Raw genomic sequence first — 21,472 nt, forward strand, 5'->3', positions numbered from 1 at the left:
AGCAGAGTGCAGAGGTCGATGCTAAATTTCACTATAAAGGATAAAAAAAAATATTAAAAAAAACTGCAAATGGATAGAAGAACAAACAAAAGTAGATGACACGTTAAAAAAGTCCTTCTAGTAAAGAAAATGGCAATGGTCAAGACAGACTGAAAAATAACAAAAATAAAAGACCCAGGAGGAGACCTTTCAGCAGATGGCATGATGAAACTGAGATATTGATGTTACATTTACATCGAAATTGGAAACTAGACGCACAGGACAGAAACCAATGGAAATGCTTGGGAGAGAAGTATGTCCGGTAGATAGATAGATAGATAGATAGACAGACAGAAAGAGAGAGAGAGAGAGAGAGAGAGAGAGAAGAGGGTGGGACTGGAGGAGACAGTATGTGATGTGTGTGTGGGTGTGGGTGTCGGTGTGGTTGAGAGAGAGAGAGAGAGAGAGAGAGAGAGAGAGAGAGAGAGAGAGAGAGAGAGAGAGAGAGAGAGAGAGAGAGAAGAGGGTGGGAGTGGAGGAGGAGACGGTGTGTGTGTGTGTGTGTGTGTGTGTTTTATAATCCACACAACCCTCTGCCTCTCTTCGTGATCTCCCTTACATTATTAGATCTGTTGGGTAAGCGGAATCAGAAGCCTTTGTGTGGCCTTCTCTCCGCTCATGGTAACGATGGAGGTGCTTCTGAACTCGATTTAGGCACCTACACGAAGGGAAACTAATTAATGGAGAGACAGATGCTCCACCGCTGGGTCCTAGCAATAATAAAGGGGATAAAGAAACTAAGAGAAGCCTCCGAGAGAATTAAACGACTAACCTAATTTTGCGTAGCCTACATGATTACACACACACACACACATCGATAAGTAGTAAGGAGAAGAACAAGGAAAAGAATGATAAATAGAAGAAGAAGGAGAAAGAGAAGAAAAAAGGAGAAATAGAAGACGATGACGAAGAACAGGAAGAAGAAAAGGAAAAGAAAAAGAAGACTAGACATATCGGTAAGGAGAAAACGGGAGGAGAGGAGAAAGAACACAGACAATGAAGTTTAGTTTTCATCAACGGCTGAAGGGTAAAGTGCTTCTGTCTTCCCTCTGGCCATGTGTCTTCATCCTGCGGAGCTCCCTAATGACACCCGCGAGGAAGATACTGCCAGGCGGGTCCATGGGTCTTTAGACGCCCCACAAAACCCATGTCCTAATTGAATGAGGACCTCTCCGGCGGCCGACAAGAGGAAGAGGAAGAGGAGAAGGAGGAAGAGATGATGGTGACTGTTGTGGTGCTTTTGCTGAAGGAAGAGAGTGAGGAGGTGATGGTGTTGCTGCTGCTGAAAGAGGAGGCAGAGGAGGAGGAGGAGGAGGAGGGGCGGAAATTGCGGAAGGCATAATGTAGTGAGGGATGACTGACAGGGTGAAATAAAGGATCTCACTCATTTTCCTCGTCTACTTTTCTCCCTTATCCCGTAACTTATTTTTACTTTCGTTCTCTTCGCTTGTTCTTCATTCTTGTCAACTTCAACATCAGTCCCTTATCCTTTCTGTGGTAGCTTTGTATACCTATTGGTTTTCCCTATGTATGGTTGCACACGTTCAGCGATATTTCCACACGCGACCAATGCAGCCTAAAACCTTTACTCCTAAAACAACAACAGAAGTACGATCTATATAAAGATGCGACGATGCGGATTTTTTTTTTAGTAAACCTTAACCCAGAGGTTCTTAACCGGGGGTATTCATACCCCTCAGGGGTATGGGAACCAAATGCTGGGGGTATGGGACTCAATCTTTGAATATTAAGATATATTTGATTTATTAATAATGGTTAGAATGATACATTAGAACTAGCACTGCTATTCAATATTTATAATTTGTGTTATTTTGTTACTAAAATTGATTAATACTCAGTTGTATTACATTTCTTTCTCTTGAATATATATTATAATATTTGGAAAGCAATTAAGTGTGGTTCTAAATATGGGGACAGGGCCGTAATTTCTTGGGGGACTAGGGTGGGTGGGGGCTATAGCCCCACAATGATTTCTATACCGGCCTCAAAATCCCCCTAAAACTGCTTATTTTTCAAAACTTCTCCACCACCTGCGCATGCTCGCTTCGCTCGCCACCCTCCCCACACCTCATGAGCCTATGATGCCCTCTAGACCCCCAAAATATTTGGCAACCCTGTCACGAACGTCTTGCAATTCTTCACTGTTTTGAATATGAATGATTGTTGAGCTGTAGGCGCCGTCAGAGTTAGGTGATGATGATATCAGCAGTCAAGCGAAGGGGTATGTGACCATACTGAGCAATCCAATGGGGGTCTGGGATCATGGAGAGGTTAAGAACCCATGCCTTAACCGAACGAATAGAGCGGTGATTCATTTTAATCTAATGAAGCTTAAACTCTTTTAAATAAGCCTTCTTAAATGGATCATGGATACATATTCATAATCGTAATAATTCTTTGACTACCGACCTCTTACTAGATTTTTGCCTATGTCCATCCCCTAAGCACCTAACTCCTGTTACCCCCTTACCCCCCCCCCTCCCCCCCATTCCTCTACGTAGAGTACCAGGCTGGTGCTTCGGTCACGATTTGGCTAGCGAGGGGACAGAGTTTATTAGCTGTACATTCATATAGTTACCGGCTGGAACACCAATAATCTGGCATTGGAAATAGATTACATACAGGGAAACTTTTAATTTTGTACAAAACTTATAATTGCCGGAGTTCTTTTTATGAAGTAAATGCTTGTCATATCTTAACGGTTAAATGATAGTTGTCTGGAACTTGTCTCCTGTTGCCACACTGTTGCTTCCCTTTTTACCTTTTATTGATATTTTCATGCTAACTGCTCTTCTGAACTGGCTCACTTCATGGTTCTACCCCTATTCCACATTGTAATGCAAGAGTCAACCAGTATCTTTATTCTTTATCCCTTTCATCGGTAAACTGTGGAACAACCTCGCTTTGTCTGTCTTTCCACCTACCTAGGACTTAGAGTCTTAAATGACAGAAACAAACTACCAGAAAAGATTATCAACAGCACCATCGTTGACTCGTTATGATGAGCACCGTTACCTCCCTTGTCCTCAGCTATCGTTAGGAAAGCTGAGTATATGAAGACTCCTCTCCATCCGAATGTGACCTGCTGTAGAATGTCCTCCTGTCTTCTGTTTGCAGGACCAGTGCACTAGCTTTTGTATTTGATTTGCCCTTGAACTACCCTTCTACTGCAAAGAGTAAAAAAATAGCTCTGAGCGTAAAATTACCAAGTCTATCATCGCGCTGTCCAGTCGTGCCCAACTCTTTGTGGCCGCTCTGTGGACGACTTTGTACTCGTTGCTATAGTGTATTATAGTGAGAAAAGATAAATAGCACTACATCAAGGGAAAGCAGAGTGTGTGAATATGCAGAAGAGAGGATCAAGAGGAGGAGGAGGACCCAGATAAAGCGATACAGGTAAAAAAAAAAAATAACTAAAAGGTGGACTCTGCTACCCTCATCAGTAGGGATGGACGGGTACCGTTAATTTGAGTACCAGTAGTACCGGTACCGAAACCTCAGGTATCGAAACTGGGATCTGCCAGAGTGTAAAAGAACAAGCTGAACTACCCTAGCCAAACCGCGCAACATGGCAGGCCCGAGCTGCCAGACGAATGACACGGTACCATGTCGAAATTCATGTATGTATTCAAAATGGGATGTCTCACGATCTGGGGATGCCTCATGACACCACACCGGTACCGAGCAGACTGATACCGGTACCGTACTGTTTACGCGGTACCGTTAGTACCGGTTCCTGCCCACCTCTGCAGTCATCAGCTGACTTTTGACACTTGGGGAAAGGGATTGCATAAGACCTTTGTACTCTGCTTTGTGTGACCCTCGCCCTTGCCTGCCATTTAACGTGGGGAGGCCTTGAGAAGGTTAGTAGTGATGCTGAGTGGCTGATAAAGATAATGCTTGTTTGTTTGTTTTAGGGGAGGAAGGAGATGACTGATAGCTGATGAAACAAAGACTCGTGTTGACTTGTAGGCCTTGAAGGGTGCGTGCTGGTGAGTACATGTGTGGCGACAGGGCAAGGCTTGGATAGACTTAGCGGCCGATTGTGTGTGAGTGTAATTGCGTTTCAAGTCATTGGTGGGGTTGGCTGGCCACGTATGGGTGAGTCATTCCCAGCACGTCAGCCCCAACGCTTGCTTTGCTGGGGAGGACGAGGAGACGGTGAGTGGATGTGTGGTGTTTTTATTATTATGACTGGAAGGAAATGCCCAGAAAATAGCAGCAGTAGTGTTGCCTGTGTCATGGCTGTCGTTGTTAAGTTTGCTGGTTTGGTATTACGCCAGAATTACACCCAATGCACTCCAGAGATTTTATTGTTTACATCAAGGAAGATGGCTCAAGAGCAATAAAAACAGTGTTACATTTACTGGTTTGGTGTTACGGTAAAGATTTGTTTTAGTACCGTGCCAGTATTTCATTACCTACCTTATGGAACATCACTAGCTCTTCATATATCTTTCTTCAAACGTTCAACAATCATGGAAACGCTTTCAAAATCCAATTCAAGGACTATTTATCGTTGAAAATAGGGGATAATATTCACGAAAGCGCAGCCTCCTCTGGCGGCAGCCGCTGGTCTGGTGTTACTTCAGAATTACACACAATGCACTCCATATATATATATATATATATATATATATATATATATATATATATATATAGAGAGCTCTATTTCTATATATATATATATATATATATATATATATATATTTTTTTTTACAACAAAGGACACGGCTCAAGAGCGACAAAAAGAGTGTTACATTTACTGGTTTGGTGTTACTCCAGAATTACACTCAATGCACCAGATTTTTTTTTCTACAACAAAGGAGACGGCTCAAGGACAATAAAAAGTGCCAAAAAAAAGCCCACTACTCACCGCTCCCAAATGATGATGATGTTTCTGATATAAATGATCGGAAGAAAGTGCCCAGAACAGTAGCCATAGTAGGGTTATCTCTGTCCTGGCTGTCTTGTCTTTGTTACATTTACTGGTTTGGTGCTACTATAGAATCACACCCAACATGCCCCAGAAATTGATGATATTTCTGATATAAATGACCGGAACAGTAGGAGTAGGGTTACCTCGGTCCTGGCTGTCTTGTCCTTCTTACATTTACTGGTTTGGTGTTACTATAGAATCACACCCAGTGCACTCCAGTGATAATCATTTTCATTTGATTGGAAGGAAGTTCCCAAAACAATAGGAGCAGTAGTGTTACCTGTGTCCTGGGTGTCTTTGTTGAGTTTGGGATTGGTATTACGAGAGAATTACACCCAAAACACTCCAGTGATTGATGATGATGTTTCTAATATAATTGCCCAGAACAGCAGCAGCAATAGTGTTACCTGTGTCCAGGCTGTCTTGTCTGATGAGTTTGCATTTGGTGTTATTACAGAATTACACCCTATGCTTTCCAGTGATTAATGGTGTTGTTTCTGATGTATTTTGATTTCTGGATTATCTGGATCTGGATTAATGATGTGCAGGGTACCTGTACAGGTGCATAACATGCATATTTGCTAATCATCACTTTCACATCACTTTCATAATCATTTTTATTGAAAATCACTTTTTTCTGAGAGTTGAATAACTTTAATTAGTAATTGGTTGGTATTTAATGGCAGCAGGTTATTATTTTAGTGAAGATAGGTCACTGTCCTTAGCACTGATAGGTTACTGTCCAACAGGTTTGAGTGGATTTGTTACTTTAAAAATGTTCAGTATGGCAATCGTGTCTCCTGTGTTACATTCACTTAATGTTATGTATGGGTGTGCTTTATTGGTTTTAGAACAGAGATTCTTAAACTTTTTACTACCACACTCCCTCTAGAAATGGGTCCTCCCATCCACGCCCCCCTTACATGTATAAATATAATTCGCTCCCAGGTATATTAATAATGATAAGTCCAACTAGACAATAAAACTAAAGTTGATAAAGATGATAATTACTATAGTCCAACTTGGCTATGAAGTCAGTCTGTGCAGGGCTCGCTCGGGGAGTTCCCTGGCCATAGAGCTGCCAAATCTTATTTAATGTATACAGAATATTTGAAACACAATTTCAAATAGTATGTAGATGACATATGAGGGAGAGTGATGCAGCAGCAGCGTGAAGAGGTTCAGGCCCCACCCAAACTGACTTCATATTTATGATTATAATGCCTCCCTAGGGGGCATGACCCTGAATTTAAGAACCACTGGTATAGAATGTTTAATTTTGAGGGGCAGGGTTTTGCGATGCACCTGTTTGATGAAACTATAGCTATGATTTCATTATAAACATGCACAGGTTCATTTTGTCCTTTTAGAAACATATAGCTGTAATTTGGGATGAGAATATGTGTGTATCCTTGTGCCTATCAGGAAAACCTAACTTTGTTCACTCCTTTTGCATTTCAGCACATGTATTAACGCATCTCTTTTCACCCACTAATCTAGCACTTTTGAAAATTCTCTTTTTAATTCTATTAAGGAGTCATTGACAGTGCAAAAATATCTTCAGGAAGACCCATTCTAAGTCAAATTTACCTCCTGTGCTGTAGAAGAAATATCATCATGATATATTCAGGCCATTAACTTAAGAAACCCAGCCAAAAAATGTAGTTGTTTTTTAGATAAGACCTGGGGGTTGATGGCTGAGTGGTCAGTGTGTGTCCTGAAGGGCCAAGTTTAAACCTGCCTCTATAAGCTGTCAATTTTCAGTCATTGCCGAGTGGCTTATGACTATCCAGTTGCTGCTCTGATGATCACCTTTCAACCCAAACTCTAGCAAAAGCCTTTAAAGAGGATCAAGTGGAGTTTCAAGGGTCAGCATGAACCAATCAAGATAGCGTTACTATAAAACACTTAGGTAAAAGGTAAAGTTGGGGGCATGTGCTGTAGCAGCGCGTGGCCTCGGTGCTTATCTCCGTCGCATTGGCCCTTGAGCCTGTGGTGGGAGGGAGCCCATTACCCCGGGACACAGGGCCAGTGTGACATCTGGGGTACCACAGTTTACTTTCCCTAGGTTTCCCCAGGTGCCCATTTATTGACCAGCCCGAAAGGGAGGATGAACAGCTGGGTGAGCTGCACACCGACTGCCTGGGCTGGGATTCAAACCCGGGCCCGCAGAGCAGTAGCCAGGCACGCTGACCACTAGACCACGGAGGCGTAAAACACTTGCTGCACCATTACATGCTGGGGCAGACCAGCAAGCCCCACCAAGAAAGCCTACATTTGGTATAGGCAAACAGGATCACTTCCAATTACAGTAGTATAGAATATTCCACACTTATGAGAAGCAGCACACATATATACATCTACAAAGCCCTCCATGTGTCAGGGAGATTAACCTGGGTGTATTTTGTTTGCAGCACTACCAGAGCCTAGAGGATGATCAAGCGACTTCTTTACCTCATCTTCCTATTATCATTATGGTTGGGTGGGATGTAAGTACTTGAACTTATTGGTTTTTTTATTACTTTTAAATAATTGTTTAGTTGTTTGTATTTATTCAGTAAATTTTGTTAAATCCACCTAAGTGACATGTCACAGGTATCCTCAGATTTCAAAGGAAAAAAATTTATAGATAAACTTCAGTCATCAATCAGTGGGGGCATATACTGGGGGGCGCGTCACCTGTCCCACCCCACGACACGTAAATAAAAAAATTAAAAATAATAATAAAATAAAATAAATTTCATGACAGTAGCTATTAATTTCTTTTCTTTTGGATTCCATACTGGTTATTGCTCATTATTTTTATACTGAAAGGGCTTCAGTGTTTTCATTTTTTTTAAGTACTAGTGGTTGTAGGATATATATATATATATATATATATATATATATATATATATATATATATATATATATATATATATATATATATATATATATATATATATATATATATATAATTGACAAAGTTTTATTTATTGACTTTTTCTTTCTGGTAGCATATGTTCACTGCAAAAAAATCAGACTAATTGAAATTGTAGAGATAAGTAAATTTTTCAACTGTTGGTTATATGTTTTTTCAGTGCCCTGCAGACTGTGGTGGGGGGCGCTGCTGTGACTCTGTTTGTGGTTTATATTATTGCACCGCTGGTCTTCCATTATTCTCCATCTCTTCAGCGGCATATTGTCTTCCTTAATTTTTGTAAGTGGATCAAATACCATTTTAGCTTTTTTCATAAACGTATATTGAAATACATAACTGTGTTGATGCTGTCAGAGTTGAAAAGCTTTTAATTATCAAAATGCTTTACAGTGAATGTGCCAAATGTTGACTACAACAGCCCTGAGAGGGAAGGCTTGCCTGGAACCCGCAACTTCTACCTACAGACAGAGAGAAATGTGAATGTTGGAGTCTGGTATGTATTTTGAGTAGGTGGAACTCAGTTCTGTGCCTATTTTAAGTAATGAGTTAAAATTTCAAATATCCTGCCATGGGTAGAGCAAGTGTTTGTTTATACAGGGTTCCTGCTCCTTTTACCCCCCCCCCCCCCCTTTCCCACTCCTATCCTCATGCACTTCCCCCTCAACTACCTGTGGAACTCAAGCTGTAAGTACTACTCATGCTACAGTGGCTAGTCACTACTCTATCAGTTTATAGGCCTACAGTCTGCTATATAAGCAGATTACTAGGTCCAGCAGATGCTAGGGAGTTAGCATGTGAGCTGAGCAAGGGTGGAGTGAGTCTACCCAGTTATCTCCACTGCTTATAAGTCTCAGCTGCATTTTGTTCACCTGTTAGCCCTGTAGGTCGGGGGGGTAAGCCAAACCAGACAGTCTATCAGCTGAGTGCACCAAAATGGCATCCCATAACAGCTCCCTCACAGTATTCCTGCACCAACTCTTATAGATGACTGTTTACTGGAAATAGCAATCTTATTTGAACAAAACATTCACAAAAGGTGAGAAGATTCAGTAAGAGGTTACACTGGCCACTCGTATAGCTATGATGTGTCCTTTATTTTCAAACGCTCCCTCCCCACCAACACGATCCCCTGTGCAAAGACTTGACGTGGTGGTTGACAAACGCCTCTATCTTGGAAAAATTCAGTAGCTTCTTGGGTAATCCCAGTCCATTAGTGGCACAGGCGAATTTTATTTAAAGTGGCTGCTGTGATGCTCAACTTGTTGGTCCATGCTGCCCCAAGGTGCTCCACTTGAATGAAGTCCCTGAAGTTAGGGTTAATTGAAGATCTGGGCAGCATGTTGGTAATGTTCTGTCACTCGGCGATGCTTGAAAATTGTTAGCGGCCTTTGGTGGGACTCGAACCTAGGTCCTTTGGCTCACCACACCCACATGCTGACCATACGGCCGCCATGTGGCTAATGGTCAACCGAATGCAGAGCTGGGGTGAGTTGAGCGCATTAGGATAGAGGCAGGGTAGGGGGAGGACAGGAACCATGGGGGTGCTGCTCTTTCTGTAGTGGAATATTTGAAAAATATTTGATCTTATTTCTCAATGTATAAAATAATTAAATAAAAAAGGAGCAAATACATTTAGTTTAAATTTAGGAAACCCAATGGTTCCACTATATCAATTATAATGAAAGATGGGAATTTACCCAAACGAGTCTTTTCTCCTGTTTTAAAAAGTAAGATTGAAGGTAAGAATTCTCTCCCTCATATCCACATTATATTTGCCTTCTCCTTCAGGCATATTCTTCCTGAGTCACTGGTCTCATCTGCCCCAGAGAAAGGATCCTCAGACTTTGAGGATTGGTATGTAAAGAGTATGTCTGACCACCGCCCTGTGATCCTCTACCTGCACGGCAACACCTCCTCCAGGGCCACAGCTCACAGGATTGAACTCTACAGTGTTCTCAGAAAAATGGATTACCATGTTGTAGCATTTGATTATAGAGGTGAGATGCTCCGTAACTTCCCTGTCATTGTTATTAATGAATGTTCATCAATATGGCTAGATCTTGTTCATGGTATGATGTGACAGCCACTGGAGCAAAGTTTTACATTTTTTTTTACTGTAAAGGGCTCTCAGAATATAGAAAGATAATAAATACATACAATTATTCATTATTAAATCATCAGAAGGTTCGATCCAGCTTCTGAAAAGAAGGTAACAATGAAAGGATTGAGTAAATTGCTAAGTGATATAAGGTATGTTTCTCTTCCTACAGCTGTCAAACAAAGTCATGAACTAAATATATACATCTCAAAAAATATTTGTCCTAATCTGTGTGTCCTCTGGTCAGTGTGGTAACCTTCTTTCATATGAGGTCAGTGGCTGAGGTAAAAAACTCATCACCTTCCTCTTATTACTCTTCATAGTCAACCTTCTCCCTTTGCAACCAGTGTTAAACTCCTTCACTAACTTCTGTAAATCCATAATCTCCACAATCAAGACTGTCATCAGAAAACAAAATATATACCTGTACCTCTGTTTACTCCTGGCCCTTGCCCTCATTTACCTTGTAACCATATCCATGTATGAAGTGGACAGTCATTAGCATTGTGCATGCAAAAGAAAAGGAACTGAAGAAATGTTTATGTAGAGTTATTCAGTATGCACTTGATTTTTTTGAAATGCAGCACATGTTTTTATAGTGAGTAATGAAACCTTATCATATACTTACAGTTGCTTGTGCAAATGAACTCCCTAAACTTTATTAATCTATTTAAGGAAATATTCACAATGGAATCTGGAAACTTAGATTTTGTTTTTTAGATTTTGAATTGATATGATATTGTGACCAGAAATTTTCCAAAACTCTGTTGGCTGCTTGTTTTATCTAACCTGAGTGCTTGTGTCCACGCAGGGTACGCAGACTCCTCTCCTGTGCAGCCCAACGAGACAGGTGTGGTGCACGATGCCAAGGTTGTGTACAGATATGTGAGGGAACGCTGTGGTTCCTCTCCCTTGTTTGTATGGGGCCACTCTCTCGGAACGGGGTGAGTGGCTTCGGTGTGAAAGTTGACAAACTATTGCTGTCATCATTGTCATCCTCCTCCTCTTCATGTCATCATTATCCCCATTCTCATCATCATCATTGTCATTGCTAGATATTTTAAGCTTCATGTGTAAATTCCCAGCCTTCCTTTGGGTTACATATTTGTTTACAATATGTTTTATAATTCAGTCAGCCCTCAATAGAAAAGGTAAAGGTAAAGATTGGGGCATACACCATGAATGCACATGGTCTCGGTGCAGAACACCTGTGCATGCATTTGAATACTAAAAATCTTTAAAAATCATTACATCCATCACCTTCAGGCCTTGAACAATCGTGTGATGATGATCCACTGTGTCATCACTCATCTTATGTATCTTAATTTCCTGATTCCGCCAGTGGTACACTTATCACACCCCAAGTGATTTTGGCCTGATGGCGAAAATCACTTGACTCTCCTGGAATAATCAGCCGGCAGGGCAAACGCATTGAGAGTGGGATGGACACAGTGTGAGAGTGAGCTCCACTGTGCTCTGTCAGCCACAGGTTGCTTCTCAAGGAAATCATAGATAGACTACTCAAATGGAGATGGTCTTTTCTGCGAGTTGTTAGTTATCAAGTTGTTAGTTTATGGAGAACTCCAGTATTGTTCGTATAATGATTGGTGCATAATTGCTATGTACATTTAATATGTTGTTTTAAGGGCTGGAAAGGGGATAAGGTATAACTTGACTGTATGATTGTCAGTTAAAACTTTCAAGAATAATATTTTCCAGGAAATATAGAAACTAGGGATGTACCGATGTATCGGTACATTTTTAAGAGTATCGGTACTGGTATCGGTATCGGCTGATTTTCTGCTGATACTACCGATACCTGAAGGAGTTTTGTACGTCGCATGTCACTCGTTGCAAATAATTTTGTTCAACAGAAATTGGATTTTCTAAATTGTTGAAAAAATATTAGAAACGTGTAATTATCTAGTATCATGATACTACATAATTTGGAATTTCCCACGATTTAATTTTCATCACTTTAAACGATAAGATTCATATTACTTTGAATACAAGTATATAGTACTTAGTATAAAGTATAGCCTTTGGTACCGCGGACGCGTATAATACAGGTTTAGTAGCTTCGATGCGGGATTGGCAGAGCCCCTCCACTCGCCTCATTTGCCTGCCTCAGTCAGTCAGACGGTCACCCCGCAATGGGGCACGCTGACAGGGTCTGCGGATTTCTTTACAGTCTTCTACCTAAATGTACGGTGATTAAGGTAAAGCTGAGTCAACTAGAGTACTAGACCTCACGAAGCACCTCCTCCCTCGCTTTCTTCCCTTCTATGGTGGAACAACGAGTAGTGGGTCTTCTATTTCTCTTAACATTTGATATTGCCCTTTATCTGCTGGAATTGTTGTATAAAAAAAAATCAGTGCACAGGTATCAGTATCGGTATCTGTATCGGTATCGGTCAAAATTTTGGTATCGGTACATCCCTAATAGAAACATCATCATAGTACTTCATCAACCTCAGTACTAATTAGATACTTTACAGGGTAAAATGGATTTTCAATTTCCACCACCATAGTCTGTGGTCAGCACAGTGTAACTTCATCTGAAGGAAATCGAGCTGCTGTTTGTGGCATACATGCGACGGGTTACTCACTTTTTTTTTATGCCCTTTTGCCTTATCCATAGAGATTTGCTTATGAAAGTTTGCCATCATAAAAAAATAGTTGTGCTTGATGCTGATAGCAGTTATTTTAACAGTCTTGTCCTCCATTACTTCCAGGGAATCCATAATCACAGGATGTAGAGGTTAGAATTTTTTTTCTTGATGTTTGAGACAACCCCCTGTTTTCTGTTAGGTTGAAGGGTCCTTCTGTCTATGCTGGCAAACAGCACTTATTTTTTGTTTTTTCCATAGAGTATCTGCCCATGCTGTTGGGGACCTGTGTCTTGAAGGAGAAAATCCAACTGCTCTGGTGTTGGAGTCACCTTTCAATAACATTAAAGATGAAGTAAAATTTCATCCCCTCTCTTCAGTAAGTTGTATATTATTTTGAAAAGAATTTATTGATGTAAAAAAAATTATGATTGATTAGGTTTGTCATCTGGACTGAGCAACAGCTATGTGGAAGGGAAGAGTGAACCATGGAAGAGGGAAGGAGAAAGAGATCTTGATTTGAATGATAGTTACTTGGTTATGCAATGTATTTTATGGGTCTAGGGTATGCAGCTGGCATGCCTCAGCCAATGAAAATGGATGTCCCTGTCTTAAATTATCTCTCCTCTTTGGTAAAGAATTTTTGTCTACGAGTCCTATTACCATCTTATGATTACCTGTAAATATACTTTTCATGGATAGGCTTAGTAATATAAGAGTATATTCTACTCATGATGTTTAGTTGTTTCTCATTAGCTACGTCTGTATTTTCAGATATTCCGCAAAATGCCAAAATTTGATTGGCTCTTTCTTAAGCCTCTGGCATCTTCTGGGATAGATTTCCGGACTGAAGAACATATTGCACATGTGGCGGCCCCTGTCCTGATTCTCCATGCAGAGGATGACCTTGTTGTGCCCTTCACCCTTGGAAAGAAGGTTTGTTAGTTTCGTTTTAATAAATGTCATGACCTTCATCTCTTACTGCCATACCTGTGATTGTGTACTGAGTCAAGGTCCCAATTCCATATAAAAGTCTAATTTACATTCTTGAGTCCACCCTACCTTTCCCTTCTTTATCATACACCAGCTTATCAACCACCTATAAAAGTAGATAATAATTGGTTGACTGTGCTCCATCTACTATTTGCAGGAAACGAGTTGAGGATTAAAGTAATGCGATACACTAGTTATTAATGTGTGTCTCTTTGTATTCGCCAGCTGTATGACACAGCCCAGAGAGTGCGTTCTCAAACTGCCCCACCCGTCAAGTTCATAGACTTCGCTGCTAAGTTTGGGTATGCGCACAAGTACATCTGCCGTGCCCCTGAACTGCCAGACATAATCAGGTAAGCTTTCATTTATTGTATTATTTTGTGGACTGTTTAGAGTATGTATTTTTATTTTCCTTGTACTTCTTGAAACATTTGATGTCTTCTTTGAAATAATTGGAGGGTACATTTCCTTACTATCTCATCGTGTTTCCAGGGACTTTTTCTGCAAAGCAGTGGAAATGAAGAATTAATATGTAGATAAGATATTTTAGAGTAAATCAGTATATGTATGATAATAAAGAGATTAGTGGGACCAACTGTTAGAAAATTGGATGCAGTAATGTTTGTCACTCATATTTTATGAAGTAACAAAGTATTTATACAGAAAATATATATGACAGTTATTAAAGATATACAGATGTATTTTATCTCTTATAGTGAGTCTTATTATAATCTAAGATTTTCAAGCAGAAAAAAAGTTGCCTGTGCGTGAATCGTTTTAGTAAGACACTGACTGGAGGAGTAGATATTTTTTCCTACAAGTTTAGGTAATGAGCTTCATTAATTCTGCTAATTATGAATTAAAAGATTTTTAGAAGCAAGTTTTTACCGTATATACTTGCGTAAATGTTGATCTAAAGTAAAAATCGATTCCCCCCAATTATTGTCTTAAAATATCTGAAATTTCACCCATATTGCATGTAAAAAGTTGGCTTGTTTTATACTTCAAAGAAATAAAATTCATAACTTAACTTTGGAGTTAGAATGAAAAGATATTTAAGAGTCTTGATACACAAGTGGGCAAAAGCACCACTGTGAGAGTACTCACAGAAGGGGTTGAATACCTACTTGTGAGAGTTCAAAATACCAAGGTCATACTCAAATGAAATGCATATTTGTCAAGGCTTTACACGTCAGGGCAGAGCATCTATGCAAAATACACATATTGCAAAAAGTTACTCATAAAGGAAATATGAATGAAAGTTTTATAATCTATAATGAGAATTTATCATATTTTAGATGTATCAGAAAGGCATTATTACTGTAACTGGTGCTGGCACTGGTAATAACAGTCCCAGCTGTATGACCCAGCACTGCTGCCAGACTGTTCAGTAAGTACCATTACCATGTTGAATGGCTGCTTCTGTTGGCACCAGTGCTGGTACCTGTCCAACCCCACCGCTGCGCTGACACGTCATCTGTTTGTTTGTTTACGGTCATCAGCTGATTGGCTACTTCTAGTTATGATCCAATTTTGATTACCTGCTTCATATTTTATTACCTTATTTTTTATGGAAATAAGCATTCATTAGTAAAAAATTTGCATGATATGATATATGGTTGAGCAACTAAAGTTGAAAAAGAAAATGGCAAAGACTTACGGGTGAATACCCAACAGTAAAGTGAGATTTTAATGACTACGTATTTATAAGAAGTTATGTAAATTATAGTACAGTTTGTAGTATATATAGCTGATGACTGATGCTATTTATGATATTTAATGTTGCTTTGTGCATGTATACATCGTCCTTTTCTTAGGAATAGACGAATCGTCTGTGGACCGTGAATAGTTGGGAGTGGTGCCGCAAAAATTCCTTTGCGAATGCCCCCATGCAATTGGGTGAAAATCTGTGAATGTACGAATTCGTCAGTAGTGAACCCACGAATATGGGGGGGACAGGTGTATTATGATTATAACCATACAATACGGACATGGGATAATAGTAATAGAATATTACAGCATTTCTAGAGTAATAATAATAGTAATGGATAACAATTTCCACTGCAATAGTAATAATAATAGTAATAGAAGACAAACCAATAGATGTGTTCTAGAAGATTTTTTGTTGCTATTCTATTTCTATTACTATTCAATTACTATTATTCTCTATCATTTTCTTCAACATGTCTATCATTTATTGATGCCACACAATACAAAAAATAATTCATTACTGTTTTTAAAGCCATCTTCCGTACCTCCTTAACTTCTTCTTCCTTTTAATATACACATCATCATTTGTCTTTATTGTGCATGTATCACTTTTGCCTCCCCCATTTACCATTATCTTCCTTCAAGAAGAGCATTTTTCTCTCCATATATTTTGCTGGCACGGTCTTGCCAAATTCTTCATCTACTTATTTTCCCCTACCATTGCTTTCACCAGTGCCTCATTCTCTCCTTATTTCTTTCCCATTGCTCTCTCACTTCTGACACATTTATGTAGAGAGAATAGAGCTATGCCATTGGCTTAGGTATAGCAATGCTGGAAGGGTAGCTAATGAGATTAGCCACATCCCTGTAAGTACTTGCTGGAGGATCCTTCAGAACTGCAAGTTTTTCCAGAGCACAGAGTTCTTTGCAAGTGAGCATAGGCTTGTTGTTGCAATACTCAAGCCTCATGTCAAATCAGGAAGAATCTCCAGATTTAATCATACTGTGTTACATCTTGAGAGACTGAATGCCTTGGTATGTGCTCATGAGTATACAATGACAGTCTCAAATTGGTTCAATGTTCTCAGCACCCTTAAGGACCCTGTAGAATTGTGGGATACCTTCAAATGTGAAACTCTTCAAACAGCAAAGGAGTGGATCAAGAAGTGGTGTTCCCTGGAGAATATTGAAAAGTCACGCTGTCAGGGCCTTGTCATGTAGGACTAGAGCTCTCTTGAGGAGAGACAAGAGGTATGTCATGAGTTTTGTTGAGGATGTCAAGAGTCATTTCAGTGCAAATGATCACCGACCTGCTCCGCTCTACTCCGTGCCTCCCTTTTAGGTGAGCACTGTTTGAACAGCAGATGCTTGCCTTGTGTCAGACAGATAAATGGGCAGAGGGCTCAATAGGCTGAGTACTTTGGGCAGTTGTACGTGGCAGACCCTCTGAGCAGACTGTTCCTAACTGCTGGGCTGCAAATGGCATATGCTGATCCACCCATTGATGAAGCCAACCTTCTCTTGATGAGGGCTGTGGCAAAGTTGAGGAGTGGAAGGGCAGCTGGTATTTGTAAAATCAGTATGGAGCTGATCAAAGCTGGAGGTGAGGGTGCATGCAGTCTTGGCTGATGTATGGCAATCTTGTACCATTCCTCCTGACATGGAACACCCACAGAGTTTGTGACTTGAGCAAGTTGATAGACCCTGCTATAAGATAGGTACTTAAGATGGGGAGGGGGTCTGCATGTAGACTTGCTCAGAGGAACCTGTGTTTGACCATGTAAGGTGGGCAAGGGAATGCCCCCCCCCCCACACACACACACACAAATTGAGTTAGATGGAAGATACAATGTATGGAGGAAGGATAGAATGGGCAAAGGCGGAGGAGGAGTGGTGATAATGATAAAGAAAGAGTTATTTGTTAAATCAATAGAATATGGAGAAGGAAAAGCAGAAATAGTGAGTGTAAGCTTGGAAAACAAGAATAGAGAAAGGATGACGATTGCAGTAACATATATACCACCAAAAACTACATCATGGAGTAAAGAAGATTATGAAAACATGATTGATGACACCATACAGAGTTTGAGGAGATTACTTAAGGCAAACAAAGGAGTAATACTAGTTGGCAATTTCAATTGCAAAGAGGTTGACTGGGAGAGGTTTGAGAGCAATGGTAGTGATGTGGCATGGGGGAATAGATTCTTAAATTTAATGATGGAAAATTTGATGTTACAAAGAGTGAAGGAAAGCATTAGATATAGAAGAGACAATGAACCGGCAAGACTGGATTTGGTGTTGACAAGAGAAATTCACGTGAAGGATGAATTGAGGTGTGATTGCCCCCTGGGAAAAAGTGATCACGTGCTCATAGAGATGGAAATGGAGGAGAGAGGAAGGGAACAAGACGAGACTTATAGAAGCAATAGATTAAACTATAGGAAAGCAGGGGTGGAAAACCTCAAGAAGTTTTTTGGTGAAATGGATTGGAAGTTCAAGGAAAGTATGATATTTTCATGAAGGCGTACAACACAGGTGTTATGAAGTTCGTACCAAAATACAGACCGAGAGAGAGAGCTAAAAAGGACTGGTTTAATGCAAGATGTACAAAGGCAAAAGAAAAGAGAGACAAAGCATGGTCAAGATTGAAAAGAAACAAAAATCAAAGAAACACAAGACTTTAAGGCAGCGAGAAATGAGTACGTGAAAGTGAGAAAGGAAGAAGAGAAACGATACGAAAAGGATATTGTGGAAAAGTGTAAAGAACAACCTAAACTATTTTATAGATTTATAAATGGAAAAATTAAATCAAGAGAAACAATTGAAAGACTGACTGAAGAGAATGTAGAGATCAAGGATCCCAAAGGCATGGTGGAATTATGTAACAAAAAATTCCAGCAAGTGTTTACCAAAGAATCATTATTTAATGAACCACAAGAAAACAACTTAGATGTATATATGGAAGAGGTCAAAATAGATAAAGAGGAGATAAAAAAAACTATTGGGGGAATTGGAAGAAGGGAGGGCCGTGGGACCGGATGGAGTTTCAGGTTTTATACTTAACCCTCTCGCGCACGATGACACGTTTCGCGTCATCAAAGGGTAAAAGGTCCTGGCGCAGGATGACGCGAAACCGCGTCATAAAAGGTAAAAAATTTATTAAAAATTAAGTTTTCGGTGAAAGTGCGTCAAATTTGGGAGAGTCATTTGTTGGGATAAGTTTCTTAGTGGTAACATATGGCAATCTTTCTAAGGAGCGTAGATGAGGAGCTTTGAGCGATTTTTATTTGTTAGCCTACTCTGACAGGAAAGGAAAATAATACAGTTTTCTCAGTGTAACTCGAGAACTAATAGGCATATGAAGATTTTGAGTATACCATAAGAATCCTCACTAAATTCCGCTTCGAAACATATATTCGGCTAAAAAAGTTGGCCCACAAAATTTTGAGCTAGCGAGTGGGGAAGAGATGGTACTTTGGATTTGTTTTCTACAATACTCTATACGGAGACTTGAAACAAGTTTGTATTGCTTATATATATATATATATATATATATATATATATATATATATATATATATATATATATATATATATATATATATATATATATACTTTCCTCTATTTTTATTTGCACATGTTCTAGTAAAAGTCTTTATGAAGCCACTGATATCAAATTTATTGGGGTACGATGTATCTGTGAGGGTAAAATACGTCCGGGAATGTAGAGTATCACGGCGGCAAAAAAAGGCCGGTCAGGCCTGAGAAATGTATGATGAGTGGAACAGAAACTTATTGGAAACTTATGGTGCACGAGAGGGTTAAAGAGTGCAGAAATGAGTTAGTCAGCCCGATATATGACATCATTAGGGGCTCAATAAAAACTGGCACAGTGCCTAGGGAGTGGAAGAGGGCAGAAGTGGTACTTATATACAAAAGTGGAAAAAAGGAAGAACCCCTAAATTACAGACCGGTGTCTCTGACCAGCGTAGTATGTAAAATATGTGAGAAATTAATAAAAGAACAATGGATGAGATTTCTAGAAGAACATAATCTAATCACAAACAATCAATATGGGTTCAGGAAAGGCCGCTCATGTGTGACAAACTTGCTGAACTTTTACTCAAGAGTGACGGACAAATTACAGGAAAGAGACGAATGGGTGGATTGCATTTACCTGGACTTAATGAAGGCATTTGACAAAGTTCCACATTCACGACTGCTGTGGAAACTAGAAAATAAAGGAGGATTGAGAGGGAAAATGAAGTGCTGGATGGAAAGCTACTTAAGAGGAAGAGAGATGAGAACAGTGGTTAAGGACACTAGATTGGGATGGAGAACGGTGGAAAGTGGAGTGCCCCAGGGGTCGGTTTTAGCACCAGTACTCTTCCTAGTCTATATTAATGATATGCCAGAGGGAATAAAAAGCTACATGAGCCTGTTCGCAGATGATGCTAAACTGCAAAGACATATAAGAAACAGTGAAGACTGCAAGGAGCTGCAAGAAGATCTAAACAAGATTTGGAAAGGGAGTCAGAAATGGGAGATGAAATTCAACGTGAAGAAATGTCATGTTATGGAAATGGAAAAAGTGTAGAAAGACCAAAATGGACATAAAATGGGAGATGGTGAAATATTAAAGAAAGTAAATGAAGAGAGAGACCTGGGAGTAATAATGCAAGAGTATATGCAACCAGAAAGTCATATAAATCAGATCTTCGGTGGTACATATAACATGGTGAGAAATATAGGTATAGCATTCCACTACATGGAATGCATATGATCTCTGTTAGTTAGTATGCATATGCTCCCCCCAAGCAAGCCTCCATGCAGCTACCCTTACCGTTCCCATGAATTCACTCATCCTCCTTCCATAGATGTAATAACTTTCATGCAGTCTCTCACTTGCCTTTTTTTTTTTTTTTTTTTTTTTTTTTTTCCCCCTAAAAATTCTCATTTTTCCCTCATCCTTACTTCTGCTACTACTGCAAAATGATGAGATCCATTAAACACTTCTCAAAATCTTCTCATCCAACACATTCTGCATCATCCTGTTATCCAGATCAGTGTAATCTATCAAGTTTCATTCATTCCCCTTTACCCACATATACCTGTGGATCATCTTGTGCTGAAATAATGTTTTCCAAGAACAAATCCCTTGCCGCACAAATAGCCACTAGCTGTTGCAAGTTTTTTATTCATTGCGATTTAAAGAGACCACGAGATCATTTTCAAGACAGCTAAGTACTGCAATTACTGATATCCCTTGCAAAAATAATAATAGTAAAAGACATCAGCTTGGGCAATACAGTAATAATAATTTGATAGATGAAAATTAAAGTAACAGCAATACATAGTAATAAAGCCCTGTAATAGACCCCATGTCCTAATTGTAGTATTTTGTAGTATTTTGCATGTTTTTTTATAAATAAGAAAAATTACTTGTGTTTCTGCTAATACTATGATGTTTTTAATTTTGGTATGGATTTCAAATTGAAAAGTAAGGTAAAGGTTGACCCTAGAAATTTAAGCTCAAAAGTTGTTGATAAATTAAACTTTTACAAGAGTATATACGGTAATTCTCTATCTGTTATAGAAGCAAACGTTGCATTGCCTTAACCACATAAACCTAATGCACATTTTCTATTGGAACAAATTTTATAGAGATAGTGGCATCAACAGAGCTTGGTATAACAATATTACTGAGACAGTAGGTTAGGCTTCCCCAGCACCTTTCCTCTAGTTCTTGGGATTTTGGACATCACCTGTGTGATGGGGTGTGCCGGCAACAGACTGAGCAAGGTACAAAGAGTGGTGTGTGGCCGACACATACATTATAACAATAGTGGGAATCAGTCACACACTAACTGCTGAGTGGTAGGTCCAGTACAGTACCAAGTTAGGCTTTCATTCCTCAGTAGGTATGGATGTCGGAGTATAAGTGAAATTAAATTAATTTTGAGACCTTCAAAGAGAGTTTTCCAAGTTAGAAATGCACTAGTACCAGCTGCTTTCTGCATCAAAGTAAGGTTCATTTGTTATACATCTGATCAGTATTAACATGCATTGCATATATATATATATATATATATATATATATATATATATATATATATATATATATATATATATATATATATATAT

At 39.4% G+C, this 21,472-nt stretch overlaps 1 protein-coding gene across 3 annotated transcripts; it reads left to right on the forward strand.

Moving 5' to 3' along the window:
* The first annotated feature begins 3,765 nt into the window (after positions 1–3,765).
* Positions 3,766–20,270, forward strand: LOC127005893 (lysophosphatidylserine lipase ABHD12-like). 3 transcript variants are annotated; one of them, XM_050875233.1, is made up of 10 exons: positions 3,766–3,923; positions 7,414–7,488; positions 8,080–8,198; positions 8,310–8,412; positions 9,708–9,916; positions 10,829–10,961; positions 12,888–13,005; positions 13,401–13,562; positions 13,845–13,972; positions 14,112–20,270. In XM_050875233.1, exons 2-10 carry the CDS (start codon positions 7,433–7,435, stop codon positions 14,146–14,148), a joined length of 1,065 nt encoding a protein of 354 aa, XP_050731190.1. In that variant the 5' UTR covers positions 3,766–3,923; positions 7,414–7,432; the 3' UTR covers positions 14,149–20,270. The 3 variants fall into 3 exon arrangements, with proteins under 3 accessions (XP_050731190.1, XP_050731192.1, XP_050731191.1); XM_050875235.1 differs by lacking the exon at positions 3,766–3,923 and adding an exon at positions 3,955–4,052; XM_050875234.1 differs by lacking the exon at positions 3,766–3,923 and adding an exon at positions 4,074–4,221.
* Positions 20,271–21,472: the final 1,202 nt, after the last annotated feature.

This window comes from Eriocheir sinensis, chromosome 31 (assembly GCF_024679095.1).
Source record: "Eriocheir sinensis breed Jianghai 21 chromosome 31, ASM2467909v1, whole genome shotgun sequence".
NCBI lineage: Eukaryota > Metazoa > Arthropoda > Malacostraca > Decapoda > Varunidae > Eriocheir > Eriocheir sinensis.